This window comes from Tamandua tetradactyla, chromosome 3 (assembly GCF_023851605.1).
Source record: "Tamandua tetradactyla isolate mTamTet1 chromosome 3, mTamTet1.pri, whole genome shotgun sequence".
Taxonomy (NCBI): Eukaryota; Metazoa; Chordata; class Mammalia; order Pilosa; family Myrmecophagidae; genus Tamandua; species Tamandua tetradactyla.
In genome coordinates this window covers 81,321,814-81,338,654 of record NC_135329.1, presented here as the reverse complement: position 1 = coordinate 81,338,654, position 16,841 = coordinate 81,321,814, and the positions used below count along the sequence as shown (strand labels likewise).

General features: G+C 35.3%; 1 protein-coding gene across 1 annotated transcript; it reads left to right on the top strand.

Annotated features, from left to right (window-relative positions):
• Nucleotides 1-7,022: 7,022 nt before the first annotated feature.
• On the top strand, nt 7,023-7,970 carry LOC143675683 (olfactory receptor 5V1-like). The gene has a single exon (XM_077151751.1). The coding sequence runs from the start codon at nt 7,023-7,025 to the stop codon at nt 7,968-7,970; it is 948 nt and encodes a 315-aa protein (XP_077007866.1).
• The last annotated feature ends 8,871 nt before the right edge of the window (nt 7,971-16,841 follow it).

The window sequence follows — 16,841 nt, the reverse complement described above, 5'->3', positions numbered from 1 at the left end:
AACAAATACATATATATACATAAACACACACACACATAAACTTTTAATAACATTTGTAATAAGATTTACTGGAACAGTGCATCAAAACCCAAAAGAGGAGACTTCCGGAGAAGATGGCGGCTTAGTAAGACCCGCGGGTCTTAGTTCCTCCTCCAGAAAAGCAACTAAAGAAACAGAAACAATACGAAACAGCTCCCGGAGTCACGACAGAGACCAAAAAGACAGCGTACCCCATTCTGGAACAGCTGAACGGGCAGGGAGAATCTGCTGTGGTGAGATACCCGAGGGGCGCGCGTTTTCCCGGCCGGGGCAGCTGGCGACTGGGGTCCCCTCCACGCACGTGGCTCCCGGGTCTGACTGGGAACGTTGGATAGCGGGGCCCTCCCGTCACGCTTGGCGTTTCGGGCCAGCTGGGCAATTAGGACCGGCACTCTCCCAAGCCACGGCGGCCAGCGACCCCCGCTCCACACGTGGTTTCCCGGGCCGACTGCTGTGCAGACAGACGAGTGCCACGAGCGCCACCTACTGGGCAGGAAAAGAAAAACAGAGCCCAGAGATTTCACAGAAAAACCTTTCAACCAGCTGGGTCCCACACCCAGGGAAATCTGATCAAATGCCCAGACACCAGCAGAAAATAATGGATGACGCTCGGAAAATTGAAGATATGGCCCAGTCAAAAGAACAAACCAATAGTTCAAATGAGATACAGGAGCTGAGACAACTAATGCTGAATATACAAACAGAAATGGAAAAACTCTTCAAAAACCAAATCAATAAATTGAGGGAGGACATGAAGAAGACATGGGCTGAACAAAAAGAAGAAATAGAAAATCTGAAAAAACAAATCACAGAACTTATGGGAGTGAAGGACAAAGAAGAAAAAATGGAAAAAACAATGGATACCTACAATGGTAGATCTAAAGAGACAGAAGCTACAGTTAGTGAACTGGAGGATGGAACATCTGAATTCCAAAAAGAAACAGAAACTATAGGGAAAAGAATGGAAAAACTTGAGCAGGGGATCAGGGAACTGAATGACAATATGAAGCGCACAAATATACGTGTTGTGGGTGTCCCAGAAGGAGAAGAGAAGGGAAAAGGAGGAGAAAAACTAATGGAAGAAATTATCACTGAAAATTTCCCAACTCTTATGAAAGACCTAAATTTGCAGATCCAAGAAGTGCAGCGCACCCCAAAGAGAATAGACCCAAATAGGCGTTCTCCAAGACACTTACTAGTTAGAATGTCAGAGGTCAAAGAGAAAGAGAGGATCTTGAAAGCAGCAAGAGAAAAACAATCTGTCACATACAAGGGAAACCCAATAAGACTATGTGTAGATTTCTCAGCAGAAACCATGGAAGCTAGAAGACAGTGGGATGATATATTTAAATTACTAAAAGAGAAAAACTGCCAACCAAGACTCCTATATCCAGCAAAATTGTCCTTCAAAAATGAAGGAGAAATTAAAACATTTATAGACAAAAAGTCACTGAGAGAATTTGTGACCAAGAGACCAGCTCTGCAAGAAATACTAAAGGGAGCACTAGAGTCAGATACGAAAAGACAGAAGAGAGAGGTATGGAGTAAAGTGTAGAAAGAAGGAAAATCAGATATGATATATATAATACAAAAGCCAAAACGGTAGAGGAAAATATTATCCAAACAGTAATAATACTAAAAGTTAATGGACTGAATTTCCCAATCAAAAGACATAGAATGGCAGAATGGATTACGACCCAGCAATACCACTGCTAGGTATCTACTCAAGGGACTTAAGGGCAAAGACACAGACGGACATTTGCACACCAATGTTTATAGCAGCATTATCTACAATTGCAAAGAAATGGAAACAGCCAAAATGTTCATCAACAGACGAGTGGCTAAACAAACTGTGGCGTATACCTACGATGGAATATTATGCAGCTTTAAGACAGACTAAACTTATGAAGCATGTAATAACATGGATGGACCTAGAGAACATTATGCTGAGTGAGTCTAGCCCAAAACTAAAGGACAAATACTGTATGGTCCCAGTGATGTGAACCGACATTCGAGAATCAGCTGGGAATATATCATTGGTAACAGAGACCAGCAGGAGTTAGAAACAGGGTAAGATAATGGGTAATTGGAGCTGAAGGGATACAGACTGTGCAACAGGACTAGATACAAAAACTCAAAAATGGACAGCACAATAATACCTAAGTGTAATGTAACGAGGTTGGAACACTGAATGAAGCTGCACCTGAAATATGGTTTTTTGTTTGTTTGTTTGTGTGTTTGTATCTTTTGTTTTTGTTTTTTTCTTTTTCCTTTATATATATATATATATTATTAGTATTATTATTTTAATTCTCTTCTCTATATTAACATTCTATATCTTTTTCTGCTGTTTTGCTAGTTCTTTTCCTAAATCGATGCAAATGTACTAAGAAATGATGATCATACATCTATGTGATGATACTAAGAATTACTGAGTGCATTTGTAGAATGGAATGATTTCTAAATGTTGTGTTAATTTCTTTTCTTTTTTTTGATTAATAAAAAAATTTAAAAAAAAAAAAAAAAAACCCAAAAGAGGCTATCTTGGGTGAGAATAGACTGTGAGGAATCTGGATGGCAGTGAAATTCTGAGCGTAAGTTTTTATATATGTATGACACTGTAAATGTACCTCTTCTTTTAAAATAAATGAAATTTAAATTGATGAAAAAACAAGTCCTAATATTTAAGGCAAACAGAAAAAGCAACCTAAATTTACATCAAATTCCTACCACAGCCACGAAGAAAAAAATATGAATTCAAATTACTTATGAAAACAGTAGCAAAGGACATAAATTCAGTGACTCATACTCTAAATAAAATAAGAAAAGAAAAGGATTTGGAACTTTTTTTGTTAATGGTAGTAGCAATGGTATAGTAATTATCAAATTAGTAAGTATTTATCATACATGGCTAAATTTAATGTAATTTTAGGAAATGAGATTTTCGCTATGGGAAATAGGAATTATAAAAATGGAATACGGATGTAAACAAATGTACTCGGAGGTACTTTATTGATGCTTAATTGGAATGAGAGCATTGATATTAACTCCTGAGTTCTGAAAATATATATTTAAGCGTGCATGATTTTAATTAAAAATAATCAAAATATATTATTTTACAAGGTCATAGGTAATTATTGCACTGTTGTAATATACAGTTTGGAGTTATGTGTTAAAATAAATTGAAAATTCCACTCATTTGTGTCTAAAGGGTTGTAACACCAATTCTCCTGTTCATGGTAAATAGTTTTAACAATATAAAAGTATGAAAGTATTTAGTAATGTGTTTAAAATAGTGCTACGCCCACAGAAGACCCTATTGTAAATGATGGACTATAGTTAATAATGCAATTATAAAAGTATTCTTTCACAAATTGTAACAAATATACCACACTAATGCAAGCGTTTAATAATAGGGCACTATATGGGAACCTTATACTGTATGTGTAATTTTTCTGTAGACCTACAACTGCTGTAAAAAAAAGTTAAGATTTAACTACATAGCATGAAAAATATAAATTTAATGCAGATTAATTAGATAATCATATTGTACAGGAATTATTTTTATGCTTAAAGAAAAAATATCCTATTGACACCAAATATATTTATTTTGTTTGGCAATGCAATTCCTGGGGAAAAAAACTGTTTTATTTTACCCTGGAACATTAAAAGAAACAAACTTGTCACGCTTCTGCAATTTAGATTTTTTTTCAATGTATTAAATTTATTTGTTATAAAATGAGTGCCCACTATTAGGTTGGAAGCAATTCACTATTATCAAAAAGAGAAGAATATAGCCTCTGGAGTCCTAATTGTTGCTTTTCCTAAGGGGAAAAGGGGCATAAAATCAATTATAAATGAATTTCAGTATAAATTCTGTATATAAGTGAGACGTTTGCTTTTCTTTACCCATGAATTTTTGTTAGTTGAATCATTTTGCTTTCTTTTTCATGAAACCTCTTATTGGTAATGAAATCTCAGAAATAGAAAAAGCAAGAATATTTTGTGCCAAATTCTGGATTGTGTAAGTGAAAATAAACAATTAGATATTTGTAAAGATGTTAATATATTGTAAAAATTTACTCCTTTAAGGAACTAATTAAAACCAAATATTAATTAGGTAAGTTAAGTGTGTATTTTTAATAATATTAGAGTGGGTAGCTAAATAAGTGTATAAAAATTGCTTAAGTCCTAAAACATGTGAATACCCACACATCTATGTCCAAAACCTTTGTATGTAAATATCTTCTGTATCTAAAGCGTATTTCTGATCCATGCACTTTTGATTTATATTCCTTGGATAGTGGGGTCCATAAGACTTACTAGTCAACAAGGACGTTAGAAAGCAGGTGGAGAGATTACATTGTGGAAGGGTTCTTTGAGTCCTCTAGTTAATCAGATATTAGTCTGTTGGTTTAAATAGGAAGGTGAAAGAACTGTGATTTGACTATATATTTTTAAAAACAATTCCATAACTTATTTTCCTAAGAAAGTTTAAATGTAATATTTCCTTGATATTGATGCACTAGTGTTTTGAATTATCCTAAGATCTACAATCTACCAGTGATAATTTGCTTATTTAATTCATTTTATTTTTCTCCTTATGGTAGAAACTGAAAGTAACAATTTGATACAGAAAGAATCTTCCTATATGGTACATTTGCCATTGATTCATATGTAAAAGTATGTCACAGAAATAATAACAAAGCTTAATGGCTAAGTAATTTCCACTTTAAGACTAATTCTAGACACACACCCCTTTCCCTAGATCCTCACACGTTCCATTTTTATGACCATGCTAAAGGCTGACTTCAACAGGTATGATTCATCTGCTCATATACTCATATTTTCACCAAGAATCACAAAAAAAGGTAGAGATATTGTACTACTTGGGACTTTTTTGATCTACAGCATATAAATCATTAATCCACTAGATTAATAAGAAATGTGATAGACCTTTTCCTCTTCAATATATTATCTAAGAAAATATTCCTATTATTCTGACATGGAGTAAATATCAGGATTATTAAAAAGAAATGTGTATTTCTTCCCCACCGTGGACAAATTCTATATGCCAAATTTATATGCCAAAACCAAAGGTTTTACTAAAGCAATTTAAGCATTATTAGAAAAACGTATGGGGTAAAAAAAAAAAAGGCATTATTACTTCTTCAGAATACACATTGGTCATTTAGCCTGATGTAGAATTCACCTCCATGTTTTAAATCAAGCTGTAACTGACTTAATTACCATAATTCTTGTTTAGAAAAAATAAGCCAAATTCCTAAGTGTGGGTATAAGGGAAAATGGGCCCTGAATTCCAAACTTAGTATTTGCTGTCTCAAAATGTTGTTTCTTGTAATTAAATTATTCTATCCACTGTTATCCTGTCAAAGTATTAGTATGTATTCATAACATTTTATGGAATCTTGAACGTTTGAGAAATTAAGAATTAATGCTACATATATTTTTTGCTTCAGTCCACCCATATTCATTCATTTAACAAACTTTTGTTCATTGAATAATGTTATCTAAACTTTTTGTTCTTAGTATAAAATATTCTTTCAATAACTTCATCATTGAGAAATTATTGAGAAGAGTTTATTTTCTCTCGGGTAGGGCACAAAACTGGCACTGCTTAAGGAAAAATTGAGTAGATATAGTTATAGTGCTTCTAAGGAAAGAATAATACCATCTTCCAATTAATCTCAGCAATTCTTAGGTAAACTATTCAGAGGGAAATAACTTGGTGGAAAACTATTTGTTTTAAAACCATTTGTTTAAAACTTTTGTTTAAAGAAATAATTATGTATATTTTGCATTATTTATGCTACACATTTTACTGAACCAAAAAATTAACAGTTTCCAGAGGTAAAGAAAATGAGGGTTGGGAATTGTGTAAGTGGAAACATAGAAATAGATTTTTGCATTTTATTTTCGAAATATATTTTTCTGTTTAAATTTTCTATCATGAGCATTTCATGTTTATAGAAACAGAAGAAATTAGAAGTTAAAGTGACAAAACAACTACATAGTGCCAATTTGTAGAATGTCAATTAAATTAATGTATTTTTGCAAGTAATCATAAATTTGTGATGATTTGGGCTATTATGCTAAACTAAAATGTAATTTGAAAATTAAACAAGGGTAAGTAAAAGCTATATGTGTAAGGATATATAAACTGAAGCTCCAAATGGTCAAATATTTGCATTTTAAGTGGAAAGGGAATTGAATATTTATGCAAATATGTCTGTTTCTTGTTGGGATAAAATGCAGACACTATCAGTCAAGTTTCATTTATGCTATGTGGGATAAATTCAATTTCTATTAAGGTATACCTTCCAAGGAGATGACGTATTAATGTTCACATTTAAATGATTATTATTTTGAAGTTATAGAAGCGTTGTTATATTCTTTTCCAATAGAAAATATTTGATTTGTCAAATCAAGCTACATTCAATTCATTCTTTCACTCAATAATTATTTATCAATCTTCTGTTATGTGCCTGCCAGTTGCTAACATTTATTAAAATTTACATATTAAGGAATAACACGCAGCTTCAACCTTCAAAGTACTTAGTATTGAGACTATGCATGAAACTCTAAACACCAGGATAATAAATGCAAAAAAGGTGAAATGCCAAAGGAGATGCAGAGGATGCACCATCAGCTTTCACTGAATTGTGAATTACCAAAAGTTCCTTAAAGATCAACCAAGGTTTCACTGAGGCGGAATTTGAAAAATTTCACCTTCTGGTTAAAATGCGAGCATGAATATTCCAAGAAATACTATTAATGCACCGTATGTTTTTATTAGAAAATGTAATAATTGAAATGTATAATTAAAATAATGCTAACACAATTCATCAAGCTCCCTGGAACTATTTTCCAAGTGTTTCTCATCGTTTGGCTTCAAGGTTTTTGATTCTAACTTTTGTATGCTGGTTTAATTATCTGCAGAAAGACCCGTGTGGAGAAAGGAGATGGACGTCTACAACCTCATCACCGTGAGTGAGTTTATCCTCATAGGCCTCTCTGATCTCCCCGAGGTGCGCTATCCGCTCTTTGGGGTTTTTGCTGTCATCTATCAGGTCACTTTGGTGGGAAATGGTGCCATTCTCCTCAACATCGGGACTGTCAAAAAGCTGCACACACCCATGTATTACTTCTTGGCAAATTTGTCCCTCTTAGACATATTCTGCCCATCAGCTACTGTTCCTAAGATGCTCAAGAACCTCCTGACTGAGAAGCAGAGCATTTCTTTTGTTGGGTGTACTTTGCAGCTTTATTTTTGGGTGGCCCTGACAGGGACTGAGGTCTTCCTTCTCACGGTCATGGCTTATGACCGCTACGTGGCCATCTGTTTCCCCCTTCATTACACCCTCATAATGACTAAGGTACACTGTGCCCTGCTTGCTGCTGGGACCTGGGCAACAGGGTTTCTTAATTCCCTTCTGCATACCGTGTTCACCTTCCGCCTGTCTTTCTGTAAATCCAATCGGGTTGACCAGTACTACTGTGACATCCCGCCAGTGGTTGCCCTCTCCTGTTCTTCCACGTACGTGGCAGATATGCTTGTTTTAGTGGTGGGAGGTATTTTATCCATCCCTTCCTCTCTGATCACCTTTGTCTCTTATATCTACATCATATCCACCATCCTAAAGATCCAGTCAGCCGAAGGGAAACGGAAAGCCTTTTCCGCATGCACTTCCCACCTCCTTGTAGTCTGTCTGTTTTATGGCACAGCAATTTTTACCTACATCCACCCCTCCTCTAGTCAGCACTCACCGGCCAGAGACAGGCTCATCTCGATGCTGTACGGGGTTATTATCCCAATGTTAAATCCCATCATCTACAGCCTGAGAAACACAGAGGTTAAAAGAGCGCTCAGAAAGGTTTTATGTCATAAAACATGTTTACAGATGACATAAGAGTGACAAAATTACTTAGGGAGCAATCCACTGAGATTGAATTCATAGAAAACATTGAAAAATTCACAGAAAAACATCTATATCTAGGTATCTATCTATATAGAGCACACATACCTATGTATATTTATAGAAATTTATACATATGCACAAGCACATGCATGTACCTTGGGTTCTGTCTATGCATATATCTATATCTCTTTCTATTCATTGGGAACACAAAAATTTTCTTTCAAAATAGATATTTTTGGGAGGAAAGCATAATAGTTGTAGGTTACTATGTATGTTACTAGTATGTTACATTAACAGTAATAATAGAACTGGTATAAATTGTATAATCTAGGCCTGTCTTAAATAAATTTCAGTCTATGGTTGCTCTAATGATGTTCATATGTATATGCATAGCCATACTTTTATTTATGCCTATAACCATCTATATCTATATTTTTCATCTCTATCACATGTATTATCTATAAACTTTTTATTTATATCCACTTTTATTTGCATTTCTATATCTATCAAACTATCTGTGGATATTACTCTTAGTTTCTTTACTTAAATGGCCTACCTGCTGATCCTCATGTCACCTTAACTGTATCATTTCAATCTCCCACTTCTTCATCTTTGGTGTCCACTTGCTGTGTTTCTCCACTTTTCCCCTTTTCCTGTGACCACACTCACTCTTGTTTCCATTTTTCCTTCAAAGTAGAGCACTTATTTTCTTTATCTCTGATCTTAGATGTCTCATTCAAATGACTATGTGACTATTATTTTGATGTAGTCATATTCAAAACTGAAAGTATATTCTGCCACACACACGTACACACACCTTATCTGATACCCTGCACTTTGTGTGTGTGTGTGTGTGTGTGTGTGTGTGTGCTGTGTGTGCTGTGTGGTGAGGGTCACATGTCATTCTTTTTCCATGTGAGTATCCCCTTACTGCGGCACCATTTGTAGAATTTTTCCTTTTTGGTTTGGTTTTTCATTCGTTTGTGTTTGCTTGTTTGTTTGTTTGGGAAGTACATGGGCTGGGAATCCAACCCGGGGCTCCCGTATGGCAGGAGAGAATTCTGCCACTAAACTACCTTTGCTCTTCCACCCTGCACTTTTTTGTTTCACTTTTTCCAACTCTTCAGATCCATGAGATTGAGCACTGCTTTATCTTGAAGCTCAGCACTTGCGTTCGGTGTGAATAGAGAGCTGTCATTTCTGACTGTGGATTACTCACCATTCTTACTTGATTTTCTCCTCTTGTCACCTCTAGAAATTCATTGGTTATGTAATTGACAATTTTAAGTCATCAACAATGTATAATTTTTCTCCCTAATATCCCCCAACTCTATACATTCCTGTTGCCTCCTAAAAATAGATCCCAGTCTGCCTATGACACTGTTTTTGCATTTTACTATAACAAGCAGTATCCAGCCACTCTACATTTCCTGATGGTTCACAATCTGGCATCCACTATCTTCTCTCTTCCTTTTAACCACAATCTGTCCTTTTTTTACGTCTAAGTGCAGTGAATCCATCACTAATGGAGTGTTCTATTATTTAACAATGTATATGCTCATCTCTGATCTTTAAGTTATTTCCAAAGCTTTGTGATGTAATAGCCTTATTATATGAGGGTTTGCCTCAAAAGCTAGAGGTTATAAGCACTTTCAGATGCTATGCTTTGGGATCAAGTACATTTACCAAATTGAAGCAATTTAATGACCCAATGTGTACCTTCAAAACTTTCCAAGGCTACTAAAGTAGTTTGCTGATCAAATATATGTCACTTAGATTTAGACAGAGTGGAAAATTCCATGTAAATTTTAAGAAGGAAATGCAAAAATAATTGTACATGTTCAATATTTGCTTTGTTTTAAGCCTTCATTTTATTCTCTACAGCAGCTTATATAGGATACTAAAGAATCAAGTAAAATTCTCACTGTATAAAAACATCATGATTTTTCTGAATGAAATAGATAATATTTGAATGTTTATTTAATATATCATCAGTAACTTAATGATTTTATTATACAAAATGACTAATATTGTGGCTATATCAATGTTACATATCCCACTATAAAACCTAAATTCTGTCTTGCCAGAACTGCATGTTTCTCATTAAATCTAACATAAATTAGGCCTTAATTTGACCAAGATTGGAAAAGATGCTTTGAAAATATATACTTTTTTAGGTTGCAGACACTGATACAAGTATTAAACTACAAGTTTTCTGTATAGTAATAAAATTGGTAAAATCATGGTAATTCTAGCTTCTTTTCTTAAGAAAAATGTCCTTGAACTAAAGCAAAAGGGTGGAATTTCTCTCTGGCTCTATGCTGAAATGTTTGGGAAGAGTTGTTCAGAATTTGACATCTTCAAATCATCATGTGTTAAGCTGAATGAGATTGGTGGATGACATACTTTCCCTGGTCTTGGGTAGATGGGACGATCTAAATCTTGAAATGATAGAAACTTTGACGATGTTATTATTTTGTCTTGAAGACACCCTGGTTTGAGGTCTTTGTAAAATATAAGTGATAAATATATCTCTACCACTCATTTCCCTAAAAGAAACATTCATCTGAGAGAACCTGTATAGACTGCTTGACAGTTACATTCTGAGAAACTTCTCATGTGATATAGCTGAGACTTTTGCAGCAATGTTATTGGATATTCCAGTTACAGTAGGTACCCCTTAAAATTGGAGACATACCAGAGGGGTGGGTGAATTTGTTTGGTTTGGGTAACTCGTAATTGTGTAAATAATTTGGCAACTTGTGTTCATTATTTAAAACCAGAGTGATAGCAATCATGGATGCAGTAAAGGTGACTAGAAAGACTGAAGGAATTTCCTTTTGTCAGAAAGAAATAAAAATTGCTAGCTGGACAGTACTGAATTAAATATTTGAATCTGGTTAAAACAGGAAATTTTAGCTTGCATATGATATTAGAATAAATATTTTTTTAAAAATCCATGGAACTGCACAAAACTAATAATGAACCCTATGTTAAACCATGGAATATGTTCAGTCATACATTTATCAAAATGTGTTTTCATCAACTGTAACAAATATACCACTTCAATGCAAAGTTTTAATAGGTTGGTATATGGGAACCCTGTGTTTTATGCATGAGTTGAGGGTAAACCCACAACTCTTACAGATATTTAAAAAAAAAATTGCTGGCAGGGATATAGGGAACACAAATGGCAAAAATAATATAATTAACTTTAATTTAAAGGCCATAAATTAATTCACTGGTTGCTGTGGCTCTTTGGTGCACCTTTCTATCTCAATTCCAAAAAGGTGTTTAGGGTTGGCAAGGATCTCTAGTAAGGGCATACATAATTGGTTTTGATGGATTCCTCTGTCCAATCCTTTTATATCTATGTATCCCAAGGTATTTCTTTTTTATGAGTGATGGAACAGAGATTGACCAGTCAGTTGTAGTGCCAAAGTTGCTTTTTCACCATTAATTGGCATCACCAAGTTTTATGTGCAAAACACATGCTAAACTGGCCATAAAGACATGCATATATATTTCATGCTTCCATATGAGAACATTCAATAAGGAATTTTAATAACAAACAGACAGCAGTCCTTGTACTATGCCTATGCATATTGATACATAGGGATACTTTTTTCTGTTTTTCTCCATAGATGTTTGTCCCAACAATAAACTAATTGGTGGCCCACTATCCAATAGACCCTCCAAGAATGCAAGACATATGTCAATAAGTCTGCAGAGATTTTACTGATTCTATATGATTAGTGTAGTCTGAATTGCTCACACTCTAGTTTGCCAATAAGTCTGATTTTTGGACCGACTGCACAGATCTCCTATCAGAAGACATGTATTCAGACTTATGGTGTCTGTTTTTCTATATTCAAGAGTAAACCAGGACACAGATTGAGCTACAACTGAAAAATCTTAAAACAAGGGTGTACAAGAAGCAAGAACCTCAGGCAAGAAAGCAGGATCATGTATAGTGGATCCCTTTTTATAGCTCTTCACTATAGTGGTTCACCGTCATCTTACCTGAATTATTGAAATAGCCTACTCTCTTTTATCCTGCTTTGCCATCTGCCATTCATTCTTTTCTTATCTCTGTGCCTATAGAGCTCTGGACATGCCACTAGGCCTCTCAGGACAGAACTTTCAATCATATTCAGAGAAAAAAGCTTACGTTTTTATCATGAATTACAAGACTTCCAGGACCTGACCTCCTTAAATTCATTCCGAACCTCCCCAGCTTCAAACTTGCTGCACTGCCACTGGTCGTCTTGTTCTTTATTAGCTTCCTAGTGGCACCATCCCAAATTGTAACAAACTGGCTGGCTTACAACAACAGTGACTTATTGTCTCACAATTTTAGAGACTGGAGGTCTGAAGTCAAGGCACCACTAAAGCTGTGCGACCTCTGAAGGCTTTAAGAGAGGCTTCTTTGCCGCTTCTTCCTAGGTTATGGCAGTTACTGGCTATCCTGGATGTTCATTGTCTTTTGATAACCTAACTTCAATCTCTGCCTATGTCTTCGTATGGCCTTTCCCCTGTGTCTCCCTGTGTGTACTTATTTCCCTTTTAGGAAGACACCAGTCATTTTGAATCAAGTTTCATTGTAATCCAGATTTACTTTAGTAATTTAACTAATTCCACCTTCATGGCCATATGTTCAATAAGGTCACATTCCTAGGACTGGGTGTTGAAATTTGAAGATACCTTTTTGGGGGATACAACTCAACCCACATTGCTGGTTTTAAAGCATGCTAGACAACGATGTGCCTGAACCCTTTGACCATGAAAAGTGCTTTCAGCCTGAGATACTTTCTCCCATAATTCTCCCTAGCTCACTTTCTTTCTTTAAATCTTGTTTCCAATATCATCTTCTCAGTGAGCTCATTACACTTCCCATCCCTTCTCCTTGTTTATTTATTTATTTTGCCCTTGGCACTTTCCCCTAAATAAATATTCTATACTTTTGTTAGTCTCTATGTATATTTACTATGCCACTAAAATGTAAATTCTTCTAACAGGAATTTTTGCCTTTTTCCACAGTCATACCTGCCATGATTAGCACATTTCCTCATACATATTTGGTCCTCAGTAAATATCTGTGACTCAGTAAAAAAAAAAAGGATGAAGTCATTATCGTTTGAAGGAGGGGTGCCTTTTGTGCAACTCAACAGACTTCTCCTGTGACCATTTCAATAGCAAAAAGTGTACATGTAGTCAGGGCTATGGCAGAGGATGAAGCTGTGACCATAGCATCCAATGTGTCAGCCGTCCAGACAGTGATGGTTTTAGGGCCAGGTGAGGAGGCCTGCACTGAGTTGGTAGGAGCGGTACATGCAGGAGCAAGATTGACTAGCAAAGAGTTGGAGATGTTCAGCAACAAGTCATCTGCTGCCCTCTCCCAGGAGTTAGCTATGATAGCAGAGGCCAACAAGTAAAAAGGTAGATGCTATGCATGTGGCAAAAGGAAAGAGGAAGTGGTTACTGATGATTCTGGCCCCTTAACACATTGAAATGAGTTTTTGTCAGCAGCAGGAGGCTGGACCAATAGAGCTGTCTTTCAGTTGCTGTAGAGGGAGAAAGTGGCAAGGTATCTTTATCTGACTGACCACTGCAATCAACCTTCAAACACAACATCTTTATTTAGCAGAAGGTCTTCTGTCTTTTTCTTACTACGTAGACAGTGAGTATACTAAGAATCAGCATCAGGGCCCCAAGAATCTTTCATGTAGATGACCATTAAATTCATTGCATGTTTCTTGGCTTTGTGGATAATCCTAACAATGAGTGATCTTTCTTGCTTTTCAGTATACCTTTAGGTGTTGTGTTTCTGAGGGCACTTTGTTCGGTGCACTAAACTAAACTGGATTTTACCTACCCATGAAGAAACTCTGTACCACCATTTCTGCAAAATTTTTATATATTATAGGGAAGTCTATCTTGGAAAGACAATTAAACATTAATTTGATAGATGGGTCATCTAGGATTGCAAGATAAGACATTTTAATGTGCTGTTACCCCACAGAACCTTTGACAAAATACCATAAACTGGCAGAACCGTCTTCTCCAAAATTCTAGAAAACAGTTACATGGCTGCAGTAACTGCAAGAGGGCTGAATAAAAAAATGTTTATGATAAGAAACCTCATGCTGCCCTTGTGGACTTTCACTCTCCCCATCACCAAGCCAGACTGCATTCCATTGTGTCCCTGGCCCTGCTGTCGAGGGAGCCCAGGAATGCCTGCGTGCAGGCTGGGGCTCCTGGTATCCCTGCTAATGTATCTAACCAGTGGCACTATGAAAGATCAGACCAGGAAACACCTTTCAGACTCACCCTCTTGGAATTTACTCTGTCAGCAGAAATAACTTGCTTGCAGCAAAAGCACTGTAAGAAATAATTCAGTCAAAATGGCCTGAGGCAAATGATTACCTGCTTCAGGTCATACAATAGAGTGTTCAATCTACATCATAAGGAGAAGGGGCATTTGAATTCCTGTAAATGCAGGAATTTATAAGGCCAAGGACAAGCCCAAGTTTAGAAAGAATGAGTCTCAGTAAAAAACAGAGGACCCTGAACTTCACATTCGCTTCAGGCTGATCTTGATAGTAGGGCTACACCTTGAAAGAGCTCACCAGCTGAAGCAAACACAATTTGCAAAACTGTGAATGGTGTTTTTTGCTTTGGTTTGCTTGTTTATTTTTGTTAGCTCCTAGCACTCAAGGAGTTCTCTATCCCATCATTCACTGGATACAAAATTGTGGAGCAGACATATTAAATCTCAGATTTAACGCATGAAAATGTCCAAGTGTACAGTGTGTAACAAAATATTAGAAGACAAAAAAATGAAACAGAATATCATAGCCAATCCAAAAGAACAAGATAAAATTCTGGGTACCATCAACAACAAAAAAATCAGGGTTTAGGTATTACAGACAATGAATTCAAAAAATGATCCCCAATATGGTTAAAGTAGATAAAAGAAATCACAGAGAAACTACTAAAGCAATAAATGAACAATATGAGGATCTCAGAAAAGAGAGGGAGATTGTAAAAAGGAAACAAAGAGAAATACTGGGTTACAATAACCGAAATTTAAAAAATCCCCAACAATAATTTGATTTCTCTATCCTGATGACAATTTTAATTTACAAATAGACACAGCAAAAGATTTCAAATTTCTGCTAAAAGGACACAATTTTAATAATTACGTACTTCTTGTTAGCAAAAATTATTTATCAATTTAAAATTATCAAAATATAAAAAGGTATAAAAATAACAAAAATGTGTTACTGATGACCACAACTAAATATTCACTTTATTCAAAATTCTAATAGGCCCTGAGATCTTGGTTTCTAACTAACACCTCCAGCACAAGAAGTCAAGTATCCTTTTAAAACTGGTTCATTCCAGGAATGGGTGAGGAAATAAAAGATAATCCCAAAGCATCTTATGTTAACAGAAGTTAGGAACATTAAAAAATGAAGAAAAGATGGGGCAAGGAGCCATATCCAAAGGGTAAAAGAGACAATATGAGAAAGTTCTCTATGGCCAATGTGATGACAATGTGAGCAACAAAATAAATAATGTAATAAATAGTAGTCTTTGATAATAACACAAAGAATAAAATAAATGTACATGAGTTGATACTGATATGAATAAAGAACTCAATAAACAAATAAGTGGGACAATGCTATCCTATAGAAGAAGTTCAATAGAGAAATGAAGAAGGAATGAGGGAACACCACACAGTGAAAATTCCACAGTTAAGATGCACCAATGGATGGAAAAATAAATGGCAAATATTGAAGCAGAAATAGGATATGTGCATAGTTCCAAAGTAAGCCCTGAACAAAATAGTTAATAATTACAAAGCGTAAAAATGTACTTTTCAGTGGAGAATCCTGGCAGATGCCATTTTAACCAAATGATCAATATTAAAAAACCAGTCACAAGTCATGGTAATATCACATACCCCCTAACACATCACCTTTCTGTAGGCCTCCCCAATAATACATTACCTCAATGTCATCATGAGAAAAATATCAGAAACACACAATGTGAAGTGTCAAGTACTCTTGCAAACATATCCAGGTCACCCAAGAGTAGGAAAGATGAAAACTGTCAAACAGGAGGGGACTCAAGAGATATAATTATATGCAGAGTGGTATCCTGAATGGTATCTGGAAGCAGAAAAAGTACAGCTGGGTGAAAAAAAAACACCTGGTAAAATTTGAATAAAGTGTGTAGTTCAGTTAATAGTATGGTAACAATGATGCTTCTTAGTCCAGATCATTTTCTATGGTTTTGTAAGAAATTAACATAAAGGCAAGCTTGTGAAAGGTATATGGGGACAGAAATTTAATTAGTATCTTTTCTGCAGATCAAAAATTCCTTTATTTAACACAGGAGCTTGCAAGTTACTGTTAAAATTATTAAGTCAAACCCAAAGGTCATAATTAGCCAAGATAATTTTGGAGGATATTAAGGACCAAGAGGAGGAATAACCCTACGTGATTTGAAGAGTTCCTATTGGATTGTTATTAAATATAGCAATTTCGGAAATAGATCCCAACAGGTATTATATATGTTGCAAGAAGAGAAGTCATTCCCTAAATAGTACTAGAACACTTTAAGATCAAGATGGAGAAATATTTAACTCAGTACATCAAACAATGTGCCCTGAAATTCCAGCTATATGTAATTTTAAGTGGAAAAAGAAAAACCAGACATGAGAAAATATTTATGAACATGTTGGAGTGAAAAGTTTATGAGAAGTAATTTACCTTCAATATGTTTAAAATTAATACAAGTAAAATATAATCAATACGTACATTTAGGAAAATACAGATAACTTTAATTTGTAAT

Excerpts from the sequence above, each read along its gene's own strand:
- LOC143675683 (XM_077151751.1), top strand. The coding sequence starts at position 7,023 with ATGGACGTCTACAACCTCATCACCGTGAGTGAGTTTATCCTCATAGGC.